This window comes from Aspergillus luchuensis, chromosome 3, assembly GCF_016861625.1.
Source record: "Aspergillus luchuensis IFO 4308 DNA, chromosome 3, nearly complete sequence".
NCBI lineage: Eukaryota > Fungi > Ascomycota > Eurotiomycetes > Eurotiales > Aspergillaceae > Aspergillus > Aspergillus luchuensis.
Window position 1 is genome coordinate 462,780 of NC_054851.1, and position 22,101 is coordinate 484,880.

Sequence of the window (22,101 nt, forward strand, 5' to 3'; positions counted from 1 at the left end):
AGAAGAAAACACTACCTACTCAACCTCCATATCCTCCCCCCTCTTCTTCTGCACCCACTCCACAAAATCATCCAACGCCCCCGGCCACGCCCCATCCGCACTCCACCACCCAAAGTTCTCATCTTCCATCGTCTTCCGCATAAACACCTCCACCTGCTCCCACAGATCCTTATTCACGGGCCTCTTCCCCCTCTCCTCCAGGAACTCAATCCACCAATCCAACCACGGAGTCGACTTCGTGTTCCACTGCACCCCGCCATTCTGCGGCGTGAAGAACAGCCGCCATTGCTCCGCCGCGATCTCGAACTGCAGGTTCCGCTGGCCTTGCATGCGACAGAGTGGGAAGGTGAAGCGGTACACCCGCCGGAAGAGGTCCGGTTGGATGGGGATGCGCGCGCGCATGTCCGCGGCGTGGGCGATCATTTTGTCGAGGGTGTCGGATCTAATTTCCACGTATATTAGTTTGTTTGTTTGTTTGGGGATGTGTGTGTGTGGGTGTGGGATGTGGGATATCTACCCAGTTATTCTCCAGCCATTGATGAAGCCTTCGCGGGTGAATTCGCCCATTGACGGGGATTTGAGCGTTTCGGCAATTCCTAGACATGCTACTTCGTCGAGGCCGACTTTGATGTCGCCGAGGTATTTCATCGCGCCTTCGATGCCGATCCCGTCTGGGTTGTCTTCTGGGGCATCTGGTGGAGGTTAGTTTTGGATATACTTATAGGGAAGAAGGTGGGAATGGTGGACGAACCTCGATAACTATCGAAGATCTTGCTCAGTGAGGATGTGCTACCGCCGGCGCCGGAGGAGCTTTGGAAGTATCTGGAGGTGAGGTTGGAATTAGCGACTGTTTGAGATCAGTGGGTTGAATCATATGTTGGTGGGTGTATGAAGCAGAAGATGTAGACAGTGCTAGAGTCGGTGGGACTCTGATGCATGCTCGGATTTCAATGCGCAGGCTGGGTGGTCTCATGTGTAAATGTCCCGTTCTTTCTGCTTTTGTGCTAGGCATACTGCAAGAGCAGTATTCTTTTGACCACTAGGTAAAGTGGGGGGTAGACCTCAAGGCAGATTCTCTAAGCGCACCATCCGCCAGGTAAGGTGTAGGAAAATCTGGCTGAACGATATAGATGTCGAAATTTGATAGCAGACATACTACACGCTTGTGGAGGGCTCTTGTCTGAAGCTGCCGGAGAAAAAGCTCTCAGAGATGACAAAGTCTCAATCGACAGTCGTTTTACTGCATATCGCATGGGACAGAGTGACATCTGACAGCGTCAGATTTACGTCTTCAGCTGTATCCGCCGGACGACATGTCTTCATGGTTGAACAATGAGGTGTTTCAGGATAGCCTGCACCAACACCTAACAGTACCTTGATTCAGTCCTGCCGGACGAGGGATACAGACAGATGAGACGACGCCAGGCCTAACGTAATGAAATAACCAAGCGAGGCATAAGATGACCAGGTCCATGGGACCGCGGCCACAAGAGTGGAAACGTGATAGCATAGCCAGCAAGTAAAGCCAGGGATAATTGAATAGAGTACAAGAACTTATACTCACGCATCAAGAGCTTGTTCCACATTCCAGCGAGATGCTTTCAAGAACTATATGCATACGACAAGTCAGTCATGGAGGAACACGTGATGAGCGCAGATAAGACTGGTTGGGCGATATGGCATCTGCCGAAGAAAGGGCAAAAGAAGCAATGAGACAGTGTATACCTTTGCAGCTACTGCGTCCTTGGCTTGGGTGAGGTTCACGAATTGCATTATACATTGCTTCTGAGCAGTAGAGTAAGGCGGCATGGTGGGGTGAGGCAGGCAGTGGCCTGCGGGGAAGATATTGGCAGATGGAGGGGGGTGTAGGGACTCTTTAGGAGGCCAACGTGGGAGTGAGGATGTGAAAGGGTTGGTGGCTGTGAGCACACTGGCTGCAAGGTGAGGAAATATACAGAAGTGTTGTTAATCCGCTGCTGAAATGACTGGATGGGGAAACTTCACATCTCCGAATCGAGCTCGCTGAGTGAGAGGTGCCCGTGCACGTGCCCCGCATCTAATATTCTAATCTTCTGCCAGCTTCACATCACATTCCCCAACACCACCACTCACACCTGCCATTCGGTGGGATTGGCTTGCTGCTCAATATTATACTATACGGGATTCAGTAATATCTGTAATGGTTTAGCCTACTTTTATCAAGCTTACGAATGTCCAGCAGAGCCGAAATCACAGAAAAATATCATGAGATAATAGATGGATAAGGTGAATTGAGAAACACTTTTCTAAATGTACAGACAGACGACTCCAGAACTCCTGCGAGAATGCCCAGGTATCTAGTATGAATCTCCCATGTTCGATCCCGCGTATGCAAGGCTTTGGCTTAGGTCGTAAACAGAGTATCTTCCTAGGGGAAAGTTAGCAATTTGATACAGTGAATATGACACTTCGTCAACCTACCTCTCTCAGGTACTCTCCAATATCTGCCTGACGGAACACCACGTTGGCTGTGGGCTCCAATCTCCGGGTCTCAGCACTCGACCGGGCAGTCACACCGAATCCCTATTGTCTATCAGCCTGGGTTACCTCAATCCAGCCAAGGACCTCTTACCAATGGCGTATCATTCATATCCATAACAATGACACCCGCATTCTCCGGGCAGTCCTCGCTGAATCTTCCGACGTGGGCCTTGGCCACGTTGGAGCCATAGAGGAACGGCATCACACCGTTCTGCTTGATCCACACCTTGTAGCGCGCATGGGGAGCGAGGACATCCAAAGCCGTAAGCTGGATTCTGAACTTTCCGGTCTTGGTGAACTTTCCGATGCAGGTTCCGAGGGTGAGGAGGTTGGCGCGAGGGATGCTGGTTGCGAGGTTCGCCAGGGAAAGTCTCAGGTAGTATACTCTGCTGCCGTGGAGACGGAAAACATAGCGGTCGTTGGCATCTTCGGAGGCAGAAGGAGGAGCGATCAGGTTGTTAAGACTCCTTCCAGTGTAATTGGCCAACTTCTCGAACAGAGTCCGGGTTTCCTCTATGCAGAAACGATATGAGAACCCATGCGCAAGAATCACAACAGACGGAGATGGTTGCACCTACCTTCGGTGAGTTGACGCATCTTGAAAGACTGTTTTCAGTTCACTGCACTAGACGCGAGGACTGAATAGAATATAAACAAGCAGAAAAGCGCAGGAAGATTTCCAGACGCGATTGCGATGCAGCCTTTGTAAGTCGAAGCTCCGCGGGAACAAAAATTCTAGACAAGGTGGAGCGGCCGCCTTTAGCGTCCAGGTCTTGGCACCGCAGAAAAAAAGTTTCGGACAGTCAACCCGCGCAAACAACTTGCCGCTACCACACCCCAGAATATACCCCAGGCACCGCGAAATGGCTCCTGCACGTACGACTAAACGGAGACGGGTGAGCCCTCCTGGAGATGAGGAGCGTGGCTCCAAATCCTCCGGTGGTGCGTCTGCCAGCGACTTCTACAGCAATGCCGCCGAGTGGGACCTTGAACAAGACTATGAGCAGCGCCCGCGCAAATTGGGCAAGAAGGACAAGGAACAAACGAGATTGCCTATCAAGACTGCGGAGGGTCTACAAAATGTGGCGGAACCGGAACCCGAGCCGGAGGCTGAAGAATCCGACAGCTTTCTGGGCACCGATGACGACGAGGATATGGAGGATGCGGATTCCGATGAAGATGAGGAAGAGGTTGAAGAAGAGAAGCCGAAAATCCCATTGAAGCTGCAAATCATCCAGACCAAGGAGGAACTTGCGCGACTTGCTACGTTAATCAACGAAGATCCGGAAGAGAACATGCCGCTATTCAAGACAATGGCCGAAATCATGGAGCGGGGAGAACATGTTGCGATCCAGAAACTGGCCCTCGCCGCTCAGGCTGCAGTGTACAAGGACGTTATTCCTGGCTACCGAATCCGACCCCTCGGCGACGAAGACCTGTCCGCGAAAATCTCCAAGGAAGTGCGCAAGCTACGGACCTTCGAACAATCCCTCCTGTCGAACTACAAGCATTACATCCAGAAGCTGGTGGAACTCACGAAACCAGCCAAGAAGGACGGCCCCCAGGTGGACCCTGGCCTCAAGAGCATCGCGATCAACTGCGCCTGCAACCTACTCCTTTCCGTGGCGCACTTCAACTTCCGTAGCGAGCTCTTGAAGATCCTCGTCAACCGCCTCGCCCGGAAACAAGTCGATGCCGATTTCGTCAAATGTCGCGAGACCATGGAGGAGGTTTTCATACGGGACGAGGACGGAGTTGTGTCCCTCGAGGCTGTCCGTCTGCTGTCGAAGATGATGAAGGCGAAGGAGTTCCGCATCAACGAGACCGTCCTGGATACCTTCCTCCACCTCCGTCTGCTGTCCGAATTCTCCCGCAAGGCGTCAAGAGACAGAATCGATCGCGAAGAAGAAGAGGAGACCCCGCAATTCAACAAGAAGCCCAAGCAGAAGCGCGAGTTCCGCACCAAGCGGGAACGCAAGGTCCAGAAGGAGCGCAAAGCGGTCGAGAAGGACATGAAGGAGGCCGACGCACTGGTCTCCCACGAAGAGAGAGACAAGAACCAAGCAGAAACGCTGAAGCTCGTCTTCGGCGTCTACTTCCGAATCCTCAAGCTCCGCATCCCCAAGCTCATGGGCCCTGTCCTCGAAGGTCTGGCCAAGTACGCCCACCTGATCAACCAGGACTTCTTCGGTGACTTGCTGGAAGCACTCAAGGACCTGATCGGCCACGCCGATCGAGCCGAAGAGGAAGAAGAGGAGGAGGAGACAGACGAAACCAATGAAGCGGAGCCAGCCACGACCCGCGACGCCCAGCGCGAAGCCCTCCTCTGTACCGTCACAGCCTTTGCCCTCCTGGAAGGACAAGACGCCAGCAAGGCCGCCAGCACACTCCACCTGGACCTGAGTTTCTTCGTAAAACACCTCTACCGCTCTCTGTACAACCTCTCCATCAACCCCGACGTCGAATTCAACCCCGACAAATCCCTCCGCCTCCCCGACCCCAACTCCCCCGAAGCAAACCCGGCCTACCGATCCAGGAAGAAGGTCAACTTCCAGACGCCCATGGTTCTTCTCCTTCGCTGCTTGCAATCTACTCTGATTTCCCGCGCACACGGAATGCCCCCTCCCGTCCGCCTAGGCTCTTTCTCCAAGCGCCTGATGACATCCTCGCTCCAGCTGCCCGAGAAGTCCGCCCTCGCGACCCTGTCGCTCATGAACCAGGTGGCCAAGCATAATGCACGCCGCATCTCCTCACTGTGGCACAGTGATGAGCGCAAGGGAGACGGTGTGTTCAATGCGTACGCTACAGATATCGAGGCGACTAATGTCTTCGCGGGCACGATCTGGGAGGGAGAGTTGTTGCGCCAGCATTACTGTCCTCAGGTTCGGGATGCTGCGTTGGATGTAGAGAAGATGATTGCGACGCGGAAATAGAGTCATTGTTTTTAATTAGCGGGTCAAATTTATCTAACTTACGCCTTTTCCAACTTCTCTTTATAAATCTGTTTTTTTTTTTTTTATTCATTATCATTATCATTATCTGTTCACAATTCCCATAGAGTATCCGATACCCGGTAAAATGAAACAAATGAGAAACTCAGAGAACTCCTTTTTTTTAAACTTCCTTTTCCTCCAACTCCGATTTCATAAATATGCCCTTAAAACACCCATTGACACCTCACTTCAACCCCATCAATAATCTCATAATACCCGCTCAATGAGATGCCAACGAAAGGAAAGAAAAAAGAAACATACCATCGCTCTTCATGATGAAACTCAATAAAACATAAAGTCATGACATCGTCCACCTCATAAGTGAAAGAAAACAAAGAAGTAACTGAGACTTGACTGATTGACAAATCAGCCATTCCACCTCCATCAATCAAATTCTCACCAACCCATCACCAATCAATTCCTACCTACTCGTCGACCCTCTCCAACGTCCCACTCCGATGTCTTCCCGACCCCTCTCTCTTCCGTCCAAAACTAACAGTAGTAGTATTCGATGAAATCAGCTCAAGCGGAAGCGGAGGCGGACGACGAGGTCTGGGAGGAGGGCCATCAGTACGACTACCACTACCACCCTGCGACGGCGAGAACCCGACAGGGGAACTAGAAGTAGAACCAATTGAACCAGGCGCAGTCGAGGCAGGAACAGGGTGTCTGAAAATCGGGTACGGGTTATCGAAGCCCTGTTGCTGCTGCTGCTGCTGCTGCTGCTGCTGCTGCTGGGGAGTTGAGTTCAAGCTGCGAGACGGCACAGCAGGCAGCCTATTCTTGTACACATCTGGAAGAGGCCATCCGTGCAGAGTAGGAGGAGGTGAGGAGGAGGTACTCTCAGCAGTAGAAGTGCCAGCACCACCGCCGATTGAAGAGTGAGATTTCGATGACTTGAGCACGCCGGGACGTCGAGCAGGAGTGGGACTTGGAGTTGTCAGCATGGCCAGCTGGTGCTTTTCGAGACGGATGCGTTCGAGGTCGCGCTCGGCGAGGATTTTGCTTTGCTCGGGGGTGCGTAGGACTGGGTGGATGGTGCTGGGGTCCAAGTTTGGATCGTGGCTGGGATTGGGGGTGGTAAGTTTGTCCTGTGCCTTGTTGTTGTCGACAGCTTGAGGTTTGTTCTCCTGCGTGCGGCTGGCGTTATTATCACTGTCACGGTGAAGAAGTAGGTTGAAGAAGCTGCGTTTGGGTGCAGGTTTGTCCATCTTGGGCTGTGCAGCAGATGTGAGTAAGGCTTCGGCTTGTTCGATTGCTGGCACGAGCAGGTCTGGTAGATCGAGGAAAGTAGATGCTTTGGGAGTGGGGGATCCTGAAGTGTCCTCATAGTCATCTTTCCAGGCAACTCGCTTTTCAGTGATCTGGTGCTGATGGTCTCTGACGCTCAGGTAAGCGGAGGACGAGCTATTCACAAGATTGGCACTGCGTAACACGCTCGACGGGGCTGCTTGTTTTCTTTCTTTATTTTCCTCTTGCTCGTTCTTCGTCTTCTTCTTCTTCATCTCACCATACTTCCCTTCTTCTTTTCTCGGCAGCAACTTGTCCCTCCCATCATCCTGCGCGCTCAAGTCTCGGTTCACCATCAAAGGAATCGATGGGCCCTGCAGCCCAGCACTGGGGGTCAGGATTCCCTCAGATGCTGGGTTGCCAGGGCCAAGCTTACCCTCCTCTTGGAGGTCGTACCTGAGCTTTCCAATTTCCTCGTGGATCGCAGTGATGATTTTCGACTTGATGACGCGCACTTCGCGTCGCAGCGTGTCGATATGAGCCCTGACATCCGCAACGGCAGTCCGTGCTTCCTTCAATAGCTCAGTCTGAGCAGCCGCTTTCTTGTTGATGGCCTGAGCTAGGTCAACCATCGTGTCCACATGGCGAAGAACTTGGTCCATGTGCCAGGCGTTTTTGTCCTCGAACGTCTTGACGAGTTTACTGGCCGCATGCTGCACGTGGAAATGGAGCTGCTCTACGTGCGAAGCAAGTTGCTCCTCCAGCGCCGCCGTGTTTTGATAACCTGGGTCTGGCGGCGTAGGGGCGAAGCCACCCCGACCAGTGGAACCCAGAAGCTGCGCTCTATCGACGGGGACCTGAGCGGTAACGTATTCGCTAGACGAGCCATCAGGACCGGCCTGGAACGTTGTCGCAGGAGACGCCAATGCCGACAGACGGGTGTCGGAACCTTTCTTGACGGACGAGTCACTGTCCCGGGTTGGCGTGAGCGAAATGACTTCCTCGATGCTGGTCACCCCGTGATCGCGACGTGGCAGATCGGACGTTCTATCAGACAAGATCGTCTCATACACCGATGGGGAGTACGTGCGTGCAGCTTCGCTCTCGCGGACCGTGGATGCCGCACTCTTGGGAGACGCTGGCTCAGCTGCATAACTGCATGCGCGTTGAGGTGTGCTAACGACCTCTGGCAGCCTGCTATTCCTGAGCTCTCCTGTACGGGCAGCTGGTGACGATCCGCTCAGGAGAACGGCATCGAGCAGAGTCGAAGTATGTCCCTCTTCCGCTTCATTGCTGTGGATGAGCGAGTGTTTGAATCTAGCGCCTTCACCACCAGCACCACCACCACCATCCTTCATGGGCGTACGCACGGAAGAATCCGACGCCTTTTCGAAATCCTTCAAACAGTCATCCAACCGTATCACACTTGACTTCCGTGATAGCGACGATGACCCCGAACCCACCTCCATCACCCTAGGTCTGGGAGTGTACAGCCTCTCGACTTCGAAATTGTTCCCCTTTGCAGCGAAAGAATCCAAAGAAGAAGAATCATCCCGGAGGATAGTGATTTTCGGCATCGTACTTGCCGGTGGGACCTCCTTGCGAAACTCCTTCTTTAGATCCTTGAAGCTGAGCTTGGCCTTGAGAGCCTTGAAGGTTGATTTCTTCTCCGACTTTTTCTCACCAGTCGCTGATGTTGAAGCTGCCGCCGCTGCCAAACGACCCGGTTCAGTGAACGAGCGTTTCTTAGCAATGCTTCTGCTCCAGAGACTTCCACTCCCGCTTCCACTGGTAGGCAAGCTAGGGGGAGTGTCGTTTACGATCGAGTTGGCTCGAGCAGTGCGAGGATTTGGCATTGGTAGAGCGAGGTCGGATTCGAAGTCCAACTTTCCCAGTTCTGGCGAGATCGTTTTAACTGTTTCTTTTTGTTAGCTTTGTTCTTTCTTTGTCCCTTTCTTTTCCTTGAAGTATGGGATGAAGAAAAGAAGCACACATACCACTTTTCATCGAGGAAAGACTACCCTGCTCAGTATCACCGCTCAATCTCATCTGTTCTCTCTCCTTGGCCCGTCGCAGAGCCCACGCATTTCCCTCATTGACCGACATGATGATGATGAAGAAGAAGAAGAAGCAGTATGCTAAGTATGGTTAGCTGTGTCTTTTTACGTCCTTCTCTCTTTATCCCCTTCTTTATCGATTCAGGTTCCCCAGGATGGATAAGAACTCACCAGCTTAATCAAGACTAATCAGTGGATGGAACCGGGCTCTGTATCTAGCACAGTGTGAGCAGTCTGACTCCTCAATCCTAGCAGGCACGATCTCTGAATTCCAAGAAGAAGAAGATAATACTCTACCTTTCCCAACGAAACCCACTTAACTTAACTCAACTCAAAGATTAGGCTCCTTCCCTTCCCTATCCCTAACCTTCTCGTTCGCCCGTTCACGCAGACGCTGCCAGAGCTGAGCGGAACGAAAAAGGATCAAAAGGAACGTGGCACGGTAAATCACAGCAGGACGCATTGACGACTAAGCTATGAGCAAAGGGAATGATGCGATGTGCGTGCGTACGTATCAACGACTAAGCAAAGCAAAGCAAAGCAAAGCACAGCGTAACGTTAGTAGTGGTAGTAAGTTCTAATCCGTATCTAGATTCGTGATGATGGCGTATCGTGAAGATGAAAATCGAAACGAGACGCGACAGAAACGCAACAACACAACACGAAGATGGATGGATGATACGAGATGAGGAAACGAGGGAGTGAGTCGGTAAGCAACATTTTCTACTAGATGTGTTGTAGTTATGTTTTGTCTGTATGCATGTTTGCATGCTATGTGAGCGCTGGTGTTACTGTTTCTACTGCTGTGGGTTTGGGGGAGATATGTGTGGTTGATAGGGGCAGTGAATGAATGAGTGCTGGACTTGGGATTGGGTTCGGTTTGCTTGATATCGCTGGCGAGTTGGGGGGGAGAGGGTGGCTGGGAGGGATATGAAGGTGGTGGTGAATTCGTGTGAATCTTTGTTTCTACTATGTGCTCTGTAGGGTTATAGGTTTGGGGTGGTGTGAGGGGTGAGGTGTGAGATGTGGGATGTGAAATGTGCTGGAGAATGGGCTAAGGGATATGGATGTGCCTGTCTATATAGGAGCTTATATTCGAGACTGGGCTTGTAGTTGAATACTCAGAGGTCGCCAGAGTTATATCGTGTAAGTAGATGGTGTAGATCATAAGGTTCGGGGAAGGAGAATCTACAACGCATGCTTGCTTGATCTTGGTTGTCCTCATGTATAAGTGGTCTAACCTTGGGTATTATGTGAGAGTGGTGTTTTTAAGGTAGAACGAACTTCTTTCTGCAGAGTCTACTGCTTCTCAACGAAGATTAGGGTGCTGGGGAATATTCTACAGGAGTGGTCATCGAAAATCCCTACGATGGAGTAGCTCTCAGCATACAGACACGAGAGCAACAACCAACTTTGATAGGCTAAGTTAAGGACAAAGGAAGGCCAGGTCCTACTATATGTCTACTAGCTAAGAGGATTGCTCAAGTAATTTCTAAATCATATCATTATATCATATCATCATGCACATCATTACATACTGGCAGAAAACTGCAACAGAACTACTACCAATCTGACAAAAGGAATGAACGATTAAAAATGCGGAATCAATAATTCAGACAATTTGAGAGGAGAGCGAAACAGCTCGACAGCAGAATACCAAATACAGGGGAATCGATGGATAAACTGGTGGGCGCGCAAACTCGGCAACTTCGAACAATCATCGGGTATATGCATGCCAAACAAATGCTAGCAATGGTGCAGCAAAAACGCTCATCAAGAACAGATTCCTGAACCATATTAGCTTTGGCAACCACAATCATGAACAATAAACGTCTCGGTCTTCAACACCCGACACGACTCTACTGGTTGTTCCTTCCACGGCGACGGAACGGCGAGAAAATAGCCCCAAAGAAATTGGTGAACACAGCCCGAAGGATGGTCTTAAACCAGCTGTCATGTTTACGGTTCAGAGAAACAGCTGTGACTGACCGGTTTTGACTTTGGGCACGATCTTCCTCGTCGCCCTTGGTGGCAACTGCCTTGTCGGCGGCATTCTCGGACGGCGCGGCGGGCTCGGTGGCGGGCTGGGGCTCGGAAGCCTTCTTGGGCTGGGGCTCGGCATCGTCTTCGACATGAGGCTGCTGGGTAGATGCAGAAGGCTGCTCGGTAGAAGGTGCCTCGGCAACTGCTGTTACAGGGTCAGCTCCATATTCGATAATTCCCAGCTGATTCGCTGCAGGACTTGAGAAGTGCATACGCTCGGTAGGCTTGTTTTCGGTGACGACTGCCTTATCTGTGCTCTCAGGCTGGACGGGAACTTGCTTGGACTCAACGTGCTCAGGAGCAGCTTCGTGTTCCTTGTGAGTGGCCGCATACACTCCGGCGGTAATGGCAGCACCGGCAGCAACAGTAGCAACACCTGCGCCAAGAACCTCAGGGCTAAAGATGCTATCCTTGGCAGACTCCTCAGGAGCGGCCTCCTTGGCCGTCTCAGGAATAGGCTCTTCATGTGCCGTCACAATTTTGGCCTCGACAGGAGCCTCCACCTCGGTAGGCACAGGCACTTCCTTGGCTTGAGGCTCAGCCGGGGCCGGCTCACTGACGGTTTCAACCTGGACAGGTTCCTCCTTCTCGACACTAACAGCCTCAGCAACTTCGGCCTTCGGGGCTTCCTCGGTAGCAACAGGCTCGACGACAGTCTCAACTGCAGCCGGCTCATCCTTGGGCGCATGCACCGGCTCGGTAACCTGTCCTTCAACCTGTGCGACAGCTCCCTCCACAGCCTTCTGCTCCTGTGCCTCTTCGGCCTTGGCCGTTTCTTCGTGGGTCTCAGGGACAGGCTCTGCGGCAGCAACCTCCTTCTCAACCGGAGCCTCAGTAGCTTCAACGGTTGCGGCCTCAACAACCGGTTCAGTAGCAACGGGCTCCTGAACAGCTGGCTCAGCAACCTTGTCGACAACCTCCGCCGCCGCGACTGCTCCAACTGCCGCAACAGCAGCCTCAGCAACGGCCTCCTTCTCAGAGTGCTCGGGGACCGACTCAGCTGCCGCTTGTTCTTGGGCAACTTCCGCAACCGGCTCCTCAGCAGTCTCCTTTTCGGCCTCATGAGTGACAGGCGCCTCGACAGCAGGTTCCTCGATGGCAGCCTCCTCGACAGCTTCCTTGGCGACAGGTTCTTCGGTAACAGGTTCCGTGGCGGCAGCCTCCTCAACGACAACCTCCTTCACGGCAGGCTCCTCAACAGCAGGTTCCTCAACAGCCTCCTTAACAGGTTCCTCGACCGCAGGCTCTTCGACAACAGGCTCTTCAGCGACGACCTCCTTGACAGGTTCCTCGACAGGAGGCTCCTCAACAACGAGCTCCTTCGAAGCAGGCTGCTCGACGGCAGGCTCCTCAACAACAGCCACCTTAACAGGTTCCTCAACAGCAGGCTCTTCAGCGACAGCCTCCTTGACGGGTTCCTCGACAGCAGGCTCCTCGACAGCTTCCTTAACAGACTCCTCGACAAGCTCTTCGGTGACTGGCTCAGTTTCCTTGGTGGACTGGTTGTCAAAGACAATCTCATCTCCAGCAGTCGTAGCGACAGTAGACTCAGCTAGGTTGGAGGACTCGTCCGTTGACTCGTCCGCAACAGTGTCCTCAATGGGCTCTTCAGTCTGCTGGGATTCTTGCACGGTAGGCTCCTCCACGGCAGGCTCCTTAGTAGATTCCTCGGGAAGGGATTCTTCAGGCTTGGTCTCCGCGACGACTTCCTCCTTCACCAGCTCTTCAGCAGCCGGAGCTTCAGCTGCGTGCTCAGGCTCTTCAGCAACCGCCTCCTTGGTCTCTTCAGCAGCGACCTCGGCAGTCTCCTGCGACTCGGGGACTGCGGGAGCAGCTTCTTCATGAGCAGGCTCCTGGGGAGCCGGGACTTCTTCCTTCGCAGTCTCTTCATGTGCAACTGTCACTTCAGGCTCGTCGTCCTTGACGGGTTCTTCTTCCTGAACTGTCTTCTCGGCCACTGATTCCTCGACGGCCGGCTCTTCAACAGCCGGTTGCTCGACAACTTCCTCGGCCGGGGTCTCCTGAGCAGTCTGTTCGACGACAGGCTCCGGCGCGGATTCCTCGGTCTGCGTGGTGGTTGCTTCAGGGGCGGGCTCCTCGACAACAAGCTTCTCAGCAGCCGGCTCCTCAGCAGCTGGCTGGGCAGATTCCTCAACCTCTGTAGCGGTGGCTTCAGCAGCAGGCTCCTGAGCAGGCTCTTCAGCAACATCCTTGGCTGAAGTCTCCGTGGCCGGTTCCTCAACTGCAGGCTGGGCGGTCTCTTCAACAGTCTCCGAAGCAACGGTCTCAGCAACGGGCTCTTCCGCAACCGCCTCAACCACTGCTTCCTCCGCAGCAGTCTCCTTGGGAGACTCCTCAGCTGTCTCTGAAACGGAGGCCTCGACAACTGGTTCTTCTGCGACAGGCTTCTCAACCACCGGTTCTTCGACAGCCGAGTCAACCTTGACAGCTTCTTCAGCCACTTCCGTGGTCGAAGTCTCGACAAGTGCCTCTTCCGCAACAGTTTCGGTCGCTACCTCCTCGACAGGGGTTTCCTTAGCAGGAGTTTCCGTAGTCTCTTCAGCCGGAGCATCAACAGCAGCCTGTTCGGTAACAGAATCGCTAGAAGACTCCTGCTGGACAGGCTCCTCCTTTGCAACCTCTTCAGAGGTTTCCGTGACCTGTTCAGCGGGTTCCTCTGCCGGCTTCTCCGTGACCGGTGGCTCGGTGATCTCGGCGGTTGCCTCGGTAGGGTGCTCCTCTGCGGGCTCAGCAGTCTTTTCCTCTGTCTCAATCGAAGCTTCAGCTGCACCTTCAGTTGCCTTCTGGTCGGCAAGCTCTTCTGTCTTAGGCTCCTCAACCTTCTCCGCAGCAGGCTCAGTGTGCGCTTCTTCCGCAGACGGTTCAGTGGGCTCATCAGCAACTGGAGTCTCGGTGACAGGCTCGGTGGCCACCTCCGTTGTCGGTTCAGAAACGGTGTTCTCGGGGACAGATTCCTCGACCGGGGCCTCGGAAGGTTGGGGGGCGGCGGATTCCTCCTCAGCCGGCTGCTCCACAGCGTCCTTGTCGGTAACGGATTCCTTGGGTTGCTCCTCGACAGGTGCAGCTTCCACAGGGGCCTCTTCAGTGATGGCCTTTTCCACGGTTTCCGTGGTAGGCTCAGCAGTCGAGGGCTCCGGAGTAGCTTCCTCCTTGGTCACTTCCTTCAAGGGTTCTTCAACGGTGGACTCCACAGCAGTGGTCGCCTCGGCGGGTTCTTCAGCCTTGACTTCGTCCTTGGCGACCTCCTGCGCAGGTTCCTCCGTAGCGGGCTCGGTAGCCGGGACCTCAGTGCTGGGCGCTTCCGCTGCTTCTTCCGTAACCGACTCCTTCGCAGGCTCTTCGGTAGCAGCCTCAGTGGCAGTCTCGGTAGCTGTAGTGTTCACCTCTTCCACTTCCTTTGTAGGCTCTTCGGCGGTAGATTCGGTAGTCGTCTCGGCGGCGGGGGTCTCCGGTTCCTTCGGTGCGGACTCTTCCTTGGGGGCCTCCTGTGTCGTAGCTTCTTCAACAGTGGACTCCGTCGGCTTCTCGGCGGCAGGTTCTTCACGGGCCGGTTCTTCAGCAGCAGGTTCAGCAGCAACATCCTTGGCAACAACCTCGGGGGTTACTTCCTCCACGACGGGCTGCTCTCCCGTAACCTCAGCCTCGGTCGATTCCTGGGCTGCGGGCTCTGGAGCAGACTCTGCCGGCTTCGACGTGATCTCCTCCGTAACCTCAGTGTTTTTAGGCTCTTCGGCGTCCTTTTCGGTATCCGCGACGGTGGCGCTCTCGGTCGAAGTCTCCGGTTGCTCCTCAGCTTTAACCTGGACGTCAGACTCAGGCTTCACCTCCTCAGTGACGGCGGGGGCAGCTGAAACCTCTTCCGCTTCCTTCGGTGCGGGCTGGCTCTCAGCAGGTGTTTCCGTCGCCTCGTCGGCCTTCTCCGTCGTAACGTCTTCGTGCTTGGAGTCGGAGGTTTGCTCGGCGGATTCCGTTCCGTTGACCTCAGGTGCTGCGACACCGTTGGTGGCAGGCTCCGTCACTTCAGCATCCTTCTTTTCTTCCGGCTCGGGGACCGACTCGGACTGCTTCTCCTCGACGACGGGTTCCTGTACGGGGGCAGCATGCTCAGCGGCCCCATTGACGCCGTTCTCTTTCGGCGCGGCTTCCTCGGTCTCCGCGGCGGCATCTCCGCTCGGTCCGACGGTGAGGAAGTTGTTCACCAGACCTCCTTCCCCTGCGGCTGTAGTTGCAAGTAAGTTTGTCAGCTTCAGATGGGTTGCGCGATGATGCAATGTCGGGAGAAAGAAGGTTCAAGCGTACCGTGTTTGACAGCCTCGTCGTGGAACCACGGGCCGGAAGCGCCCTCGCGGAATCTATATTGATATTGACCAGGGGACAACTCCAACTCGCGGTAGAATAGATATTCTGTCGAAACCAATCCCTCCTCATCCGGTTCGGTATCCACCATCTTGGAGCTCAATTCGAGGGGCTCCCATTGCGGCTCGGAGAAAGTGCCGGCCACGAAGACGGGATCGTCAATCGGACGACGGACAGAGATTGTGACGGTCTCACCAGCGGGGTGGGCCATTGTGGTCATAAAAGGTCGTAACAGTCGTTAAGATGCAACAGACGCAAACAGAAGAAAAGTAGGAAGAAACTGTAAGACGCTGGACTCGACTAGGCTTTTTTGTTGTTGTTGTTGTGATTTTTGGAAAGTCTTGGAGGTATCAAGACAAGAACAGACGACGGGCCACCGCAAGGATATCAATGGACTGGAAAAGCAATAATATACAGGCGATCAGACGGCAAACGGCGTGGTAGGACAAGACAGGGCCCTCCCGAGGTGGAATTGAAAGGTGTATGAGGAGGAGTGAGGAGGTAAGGGGAGGGGGAGGATGTCTTGGAGGGGCAGCGGAGAGATGAGGACGAGATTGGAGGGGGGGGGTGGGGAGAGATGGGAAGATGGGTTTGATAAGAATGACTCTTTTTGTTTGGGAGTACAAACAAACAGCGATGGATGATGAGAGAGGTAAAGTAGAAGTAAAGAGAAGATTGGGAAGAGAGAGGGGAAATTCTAATCAAAAGGTTGGAGAGGGAGAGATTGGGAGGAGGGGGAGGAGGAGGAGGAGAAAAAAAAATTACTGGTAGGACGGAGCAGCGCCGTACGGACAAGACAGGACAAGACAAGAATAGCACCAGCAACCCAGTACCAGCACCCGTCAGTTACTTGCTTAGTAGTACTAGTAGTACTAGTAGTAAGTAGGTATCTAATTCTTCCCAGTAAATAATAATAATAATACTCTACGGTCCCCACGGAAGACCGATGGGGACCCAGGATGACTATCCATCTAGTCCACTCCTTCTAGTGTAAGGATGGCCGTTAATTAGCCCGGTCAGTTGGCGGGGCAGCTGCAGTTGTCACAGTGATTTCCAGTTTTTTCCCCCTTCTGCCTAGTAAGGATTTGTTTTGATTTTGATTTTTTGGTTTGGGAGGGTCGCGCCATGATGCCATTGCCCGGGGACACTACTTTTCTACCTACAGTTTTGATTTTTCCTCACCCGCTCCTCGATGGGGGGGGCAAAGGAAGAGGTGGGTGTGAATGACCACTGATAATGGCACAATCAATGAGGGAGGGGGGGGAACGGCAGAATTAGACCCAAGGTTAAAACCTACGAGGTGCGAGTTGCAAAAGCATGAACGATCAAGCCATATCAGACCGGAATGATTGCTGGGAAAAGCCGAGGCGCAGGCGTTGGCCCGGCTCCAATGAGAGGCCGTTCGCATTGCAAGCGCCGCAGTCCGGAGAGGAAAAGAAAGAGAGGAATTATTGGCATCACATTCGCCGATCCTTTTCAAGCTAACGAGCGCCTGGGAAAGGGAAAAATGCGGTGAAGTGGTGTGGCTTTGAGGGCACCAATCATGCGAGGTGAGAAGAGAGACGATGAGAGACCTTGCGATGCAAGATAAGCCTGGACATGCGCCTTTCACAAGCAGGCTCTTACGGTTCGGAGGACTGGTGAGGGTACTACATATTCTTCCTGGAACATCTACTGCTGCTGCTGCTTACAATGCAGGTTTTGTTTGATGCAGGATGTAGTTGGGAACAGGATTGTATTTTTCTCTGCTGCAGTTATCTTCTCTGGCTCTTCTTTCTGCGACTGATTTTCCCCTATGATGTTCAGCGGAACGTTGGAACCAAAAGAAAAACACAAAAGAAGAAAAGAAGAAAATCCCTGATGGAGCGAGTGACTGACTGACTGGCCCGGCACAGTGGAGAACTCTCTTAGTACTAGAAACTAAACTAGGCTGAATTAGTGGCACCACCGGCACCTCCACCCGCAGCTCGCCGAAAAGAAAAAAAAGAAAGACCTTTACTTTTTCGCAGGGCAACTCGGCACCGGCGGGAAAGCGTCCCGAATCAGAAGACAGGAAAAAAAAAAAAAGTCCATCATATCAAACAACAACAACAAAATACCCAGTACTAGCAGTATTTACTTCGCTCGTTTCTGGTTAAGCCACCTTTACCAATTCACCAATAATTGAAGGAGGAACTATACTAAAGTACGTCAAATCTGATCTAAACCTGATAGTTACCTGGGGAATAGATGGAGAGACAGATAGATCCGATCGCATCGAATCCCGCTGCACAGCATATGTAGGTCAATAAGTACCAGTCCAGTCCAGTCCAGTCCAGTCAGTCCCATCTGTTTTGCACTTACATTTTCGCCTCCGCAATTCCCGGTGTTATGCTTTAGTCGCTGCATAACAAGAAGACATCATCATCAGCATCATCATCATCATACTTTTCCGGGTCGGAGAGTTGCTGTGTTGGCAAAAGCGAAACCCGCAGTTCCTTCAGGTCAGGTGTATGATCTCCTCATCCAGTAGAAGATAAGTATGTAGTAGTAGTGCCCTGCAAGTTCGCGTTTCATTGCACCTAACGAATAAGAAATCATATCGATAATTTCCTAAACCACCATTCGGTGGAAGGGAAACGAACTGATCTGAACAAACAGCACAACTAACTAATAATGAATACAATGAGTCATAAAACCAACTTTTCTCCTTTTTCCTATTTCATCCTCTCGCTTCCTCCCTCCCCTATTGACGTCTCTCTCTCTCTCTCTCTCTCTGCCCCCCATCCACTATCTATCCATAGTACTCCGTATATCCATCTACTCCATCAAATAGACTCGTATTTCTCAGCCCCTCCCCCTATCCAATAACCAACCCAGCCAGACAAATTCCAATTCCAATTCCATTATAAATCGCAGTGGAGCACAGCCATGGAACCAGAACCCAGAATCACGGCAATTACCAACTGAGTCATGACATGACTGACTGGGCAACACACAAAAAAACAAAACATCTATCGTCGTCATTTCTCATATTCTGACGTAGTTGGGTAACTTTTTTTTTTGTTTCTTCCTGCATAGGAACAAAGTATATACTAGAGGTGATAATGAACAGAAAAAAATGTAGTCTAGTCCGGAAACTCTATTTAGTTTTTATCTAATGCTTCCCCCTTCAGTTAGATTCATGATTGGTCGGGGTTTTCTCGGAGTCCGCTTGCCCTCGTTCAACATATCTGCGAGGAGCTCGAGCCTCGGGCAGCGAATCGAAGATGCCTTAGCGGCGCGGGATCGTCACATGGATCCTAGCAGTACTTAGTACTACTATGTAGTATGTAGATGTTTTCTTGTGTGTGGATTAGGTTCTAAGCTGTTGGAGAAATATATACAAATAAACAAATAACCAGAATAGTAGTTCACGGTACTAACGATGATGGTCATAGTATCGGCTGAATGTCTATGGGACAATGATACTACTAGTACTACGATCTACATAGTATGTACATGGAAGTAGTACGTCATTTTTGGCTTTATGCTTTTCTGTCTTACGGCCGAGTTTGATTTGACTGACTATGGCACGTTACTAGCATTGTATATTATACCTTCCATTATACCAAAACCTACTTAGTGCCTAACAGTCAGGTATACCACGTCTATCATTCACCTGGGGTGCCTTCATTGTGTTTAGGAGGTCGAGATGTTCTAGATAATAGAGAAAATTCAGGCAATATCCTCCGGTTCAGGTTTACGCATAATCGGAATCAGAGGCTTCGGTGGCCAGTCCCTAGAGTAGTCCTTCCACTCGAAGGGCGCTGAGAACTGGTGGTGCCCCGAACCCACCCAAAAGCCTCCGTCTTCACGAGAACCAACGGGCTGTGATAACTTCTCCCGAGTCGGCAAGATCACGCGCGCACGAGAGTTGGGCGGTATCAACAGGTCCATGTGGAAGCGGTCTGCATCGGTCTCGATCGACCACCGGCATTCTAATCGCCCATAAGGAGTGTCATACATGGCTTCGGCAGAGTAAATTGTAGGCCCAGGTGTCGGGGCTACCTGGATGTGCTTCCAACCTGGAGCCATAGGGCTGACGCCGGCCACGGTGGAGTGCAGCCAGTTGATGATCGAACCCAGGGCGTAGTGGTTGAAGCTGGTCATTTCGCCAGGGTTGATGGACCCATCGGGGAGCATGCTGTCCCACCTCTCCCACATGGTCGTCGCTCCCATGGTGATGGGGTACATCCACGATGGGCGAGACTTCTCTAGCAACATCCGGTAGGCGATCTGGGGATGTCCGCTCTTGGTGAGAGCATGCGTGATGATTGGAGTGCCCGCGAACCCGGTAGCGACGCGAAACTTGGCGAGCCGGACGAGGTGGACGAGACGTGATGCTGCAGCTTGCGCTGCTTCAGGGGTGGAGTGAAGGTCGTACACGATGGCAAGGCTAAGCGCCGTTTGGGTATCGCCGACTAGTAACCCAGTGGCCGTTATATACTTGGCCTGGAACATCGCCTTGAGTCGATTATAGTCCGTCTTAAACCGTGTGGCATCCTGGCTCTGGCCGAGGACCTGGCTGATTTCGGACATCACCGAGGTGATGTGCACGAGATAGGCATCAGCGACGAGGGTTCCGCTGGTGCGTGCATCCCCAGGTTCCTCGGGCGGCGCTGTTGGGTCTAACCAGTCTCCCAGTTGCCAAAGCCCAGGGTCCCAGAGTCCATCTGAGCCGCGACGGATGCCGCGATCGATCCAGGCGAGCATACTTTCATATTGACGGCGGAGAATGTCGCTGTCCCCATACGACCGGTAGAGGGCCCAGGGCGTTAGAATCACCACATCGTCCCATACAGCCTGCGGCGTATGCGGCCACAGGGTCTCACTAATGATATTGGGGACTGTAAATGGAGGCACGCAGCCATCTTTCTCCCTCAGCTGCTCGGCCGCGACATCTTGCAACCAGTCGCTCAGCATGCCAGCAGTATTGTAGAGGAAGTTGGCCGATGGGCAGAAAATCTGAATGTCCCCGGTCCAGCCAAGACGTTCATCCCTCTGGGGACAGTCTGTAGGAATGGACAGGAAATTCCCACGCATACTCCACCAGGCATTGGTGTGGAGTTGATTGACCATAGGGTGCGAGCAGGAAAACCATCCGCTGCGGGTCATATCAGTGTGCATCACAAGCGCCTTGATGTTGAGGAGCAGTGATCCATCGCTTTCTTCATCCCAACCATTGACCTGGACGAATCGAAAACCGTGGAACGTATACTGAGGTGACCAATCTACCAGCTCTGTACCATTTAGAATGACCTCGTCGGTGCACTTGGCGTGTCGCAGGGGTCGAACCCCGAGCTCGCCATTCTCAAGCACCTCGGCATGGATGAAGGAAACGCGAGAGCCCGAGGGCTTGTTCAACGAGCGCACGCGAAGTCGACCGACCAGGTTCTGACCGAAGTCGATGACGGTGGCACCGGATGGGGTCTTCTGGACGGAGACTGGAGATATCTCCACGGTGATACGGACTGGAGGAGCGTTCGGTGCCACCAAGGCCGCGGTTGGGAAGTCAAGTTCCCGGACGGCCACCCAGCGAGAGCCCTGGTCAAGCAGCGAGCAGTTCCAGGTCGGATTCTCTACACGAGCATCGTAAACCTCGCCGTCATAGAGCTCACTCCGGATGATGGCACTGGGAGTGCATGTCCAGGTGCTATCAGTACACATGGAGAATCTGTCTCCCTTAGGTCCAAGTTGGACCTCCAGCTGTGCCAACGCGGCCAGTCGATCCCCATACAACTGTCTTCGCCCACCAAGGAAGCCGAGACGAGTGGCGTACCAGCCCTCTGCAACCTCTACCGCAAGGACATTAGGACCTTCAGCAGTCAGGAGGGACGCGATGTCGAACACTTGATAGTTCAAGCGATGGCGGTAGCTGGTCCATCCGGGCGCGAGACACTGATCCCCCACTCGATGACCGTTGATGAAGGCGCGGTATACTCCAAAGCTCGTGATATAAAGGCGAGCTTTATCGATGGTACCTGCCGCAGGGAGTTGGAATTCCTTTCGGAACCGCACCGGCCGCAATGGATTATCTGGCTGAGGATGTTCGGGGCTGGCAATAGGTCGGGCTACCCAGTCACTGCGGTCGAGTAGCCCACACTCAATACTCCGCCAGGGAGACCAAGAGGTGGCACAGTCACTATGCTGCTCCTCGCCGGCGCTGCACCCGTATGCCCGAACACGGACCTGTGCGATTTCTCGGGATTGTAGTGGGCCACTGGGCCAAGGGACCAGCACCGATGCATTGCTGTTCACATGGTAGGTTTCCTCTCGAGATCCGGAACGAACAACTTGTACTTCGTAGGCCGTCTGCCCCCAGTCGCGAGGACTACTGTCGGTGGTGAGGAATCGCCATGACAGGCGCGGAGTCGCGGTTCCAATGCCAAACCCGGTTGAGTGTTGCTCAACGGTAGGGGTTTCAATCGAGATCTGGCACTCCATCGCCGGGGAAGATGAAAGGAGGGAAGTAAAACAAAGAAGTGTCAAGAAAGGCTCATATCATTCATCAGCATAGAAATATTTATGTGTGATGCATGCATGCCAACGGACCGCAAGTAGTCGCCTCTCGCTCATCATTCCCACGAAACCCCGAAGGGCTCGGAGTAACCCCGCATACTGTGTCAACCTCACCCCAGCACTAGACAGGAACCTTGAGGCTTCATTTTCTTCCAAAGCATGTAGGGAACTGACATGGTGTAAGATAGTGAGTCTCCTCGCGAGATTGATTCCTGACGCTCCCCGCAAATGAAGTACTATGATGATGTCCCTATCCAGGAAGTATAACAGACAATACTGGTAGGAGAAGAGGAAAGAATACATAACTTTAAGCAATCATAGTTTAGTTGAGTCACATGACT

The 22,101-nt window shown here is 52.9% G+C and overlaps 5 protein-coding genes across 5 annotated transcripts; 1 reads left to right on the top strand and 4 right to left on the bottom strand.

Annotated features, from left to right (window-relative positions):
* Positions 1-15: 15 nt before the first annotated feature.
* On the bottom strand, positions 16-1,809 carry DCN1 (DCN1 family protein; the record flags this gene model as incomplete). Its single annotated transcript, XM_041686636.1, has 5 exons — positions 16-442; positions 518-692; positions 752-822; positions 1,565-1,608; positions 1,726-1,809. The coding sequence occupies 5 exons, from the start codon at positions 1,807-1,809 to the stop codon at positions 16-18; spliced, it is 801 nt and encodes a 266-aa protein (XP_041540601.1).
* Positions 1,810-3,383: 1,574 nt separating this feature from the next.
* On the top strand, positions 3,384-5,453 carry AKAW2_30155S (nuclear export protein Noc3; the record flags this gene model as incomplete). The annotated part of the gene is made up of 1 exon (XM_041686637.1): positions 3,384-5,453. The coding sequence occupies one exon, from the start codon at positions 3,384-3,386 to the stop codon at positions 5,451-5,453; it is 2,070 nt and encodes a 689-aa protein (XP_041540602.1).
* A 485-nt stretch (positions 5,454-5,938) lies between these two features.
* AKAW2_30156A (uncharacterized protein) lies at positions 5,939-8,849 on the bottom strand (the record flags this gene model as incomplete). Its single annotated transcript, XM_041686638.1, has 2 exons — positions 5,939-8,658; positions 8,741-8,849. The coding sequence occupies 2 exons, from the start codon at positions 8,847-8,849 to the stop codon at positions 5,939-5,941; spliced, it is 2,829 nt and encodes a 942-aa protein (XP_041540603.1).
* Positions 8,850-10,659: 1,810 nt separating this feature from the next.
* AKAW2_30157A (PT repeat family protein) lies at positions 10,660-15,440 on the bottom strand (the record flags this gene model as incomplete). The annotated part of the gene is made up of 3 exons (XM_041686639.1): positions 10,660-10,985; positions 11,058-15,083; positions 15,164-15,440. The coding sequence occupies 3 exons, from the start codon at positions 15,438-15,440 to the stop codon at positions 10,660-10,662; spliced, it is 4,629 nt and encodes a 1,542-aa protein (XP_041540604.1).
* A 3,476-nt stretch (positions 15,441-18,916) lies between these two features.
* Positions 18,917-21,685, bottom strand: AKAW2_30158A (alpha-L-rhamnosidase; the record flags this gene model as incomplete). The annotated part of the gene is made up of 1 exon (XM_041686640.1): positions 18,917-21,685. One exon carries the CDS (start codon positions 21,683-21,685, stop codon positions 18,917-18,919), a length of 2,769 nt encoding a protein of 922 aa, XP_041540605.1.
* Positions 21,686-22,101: the final 416 nt, after the last annotated feature.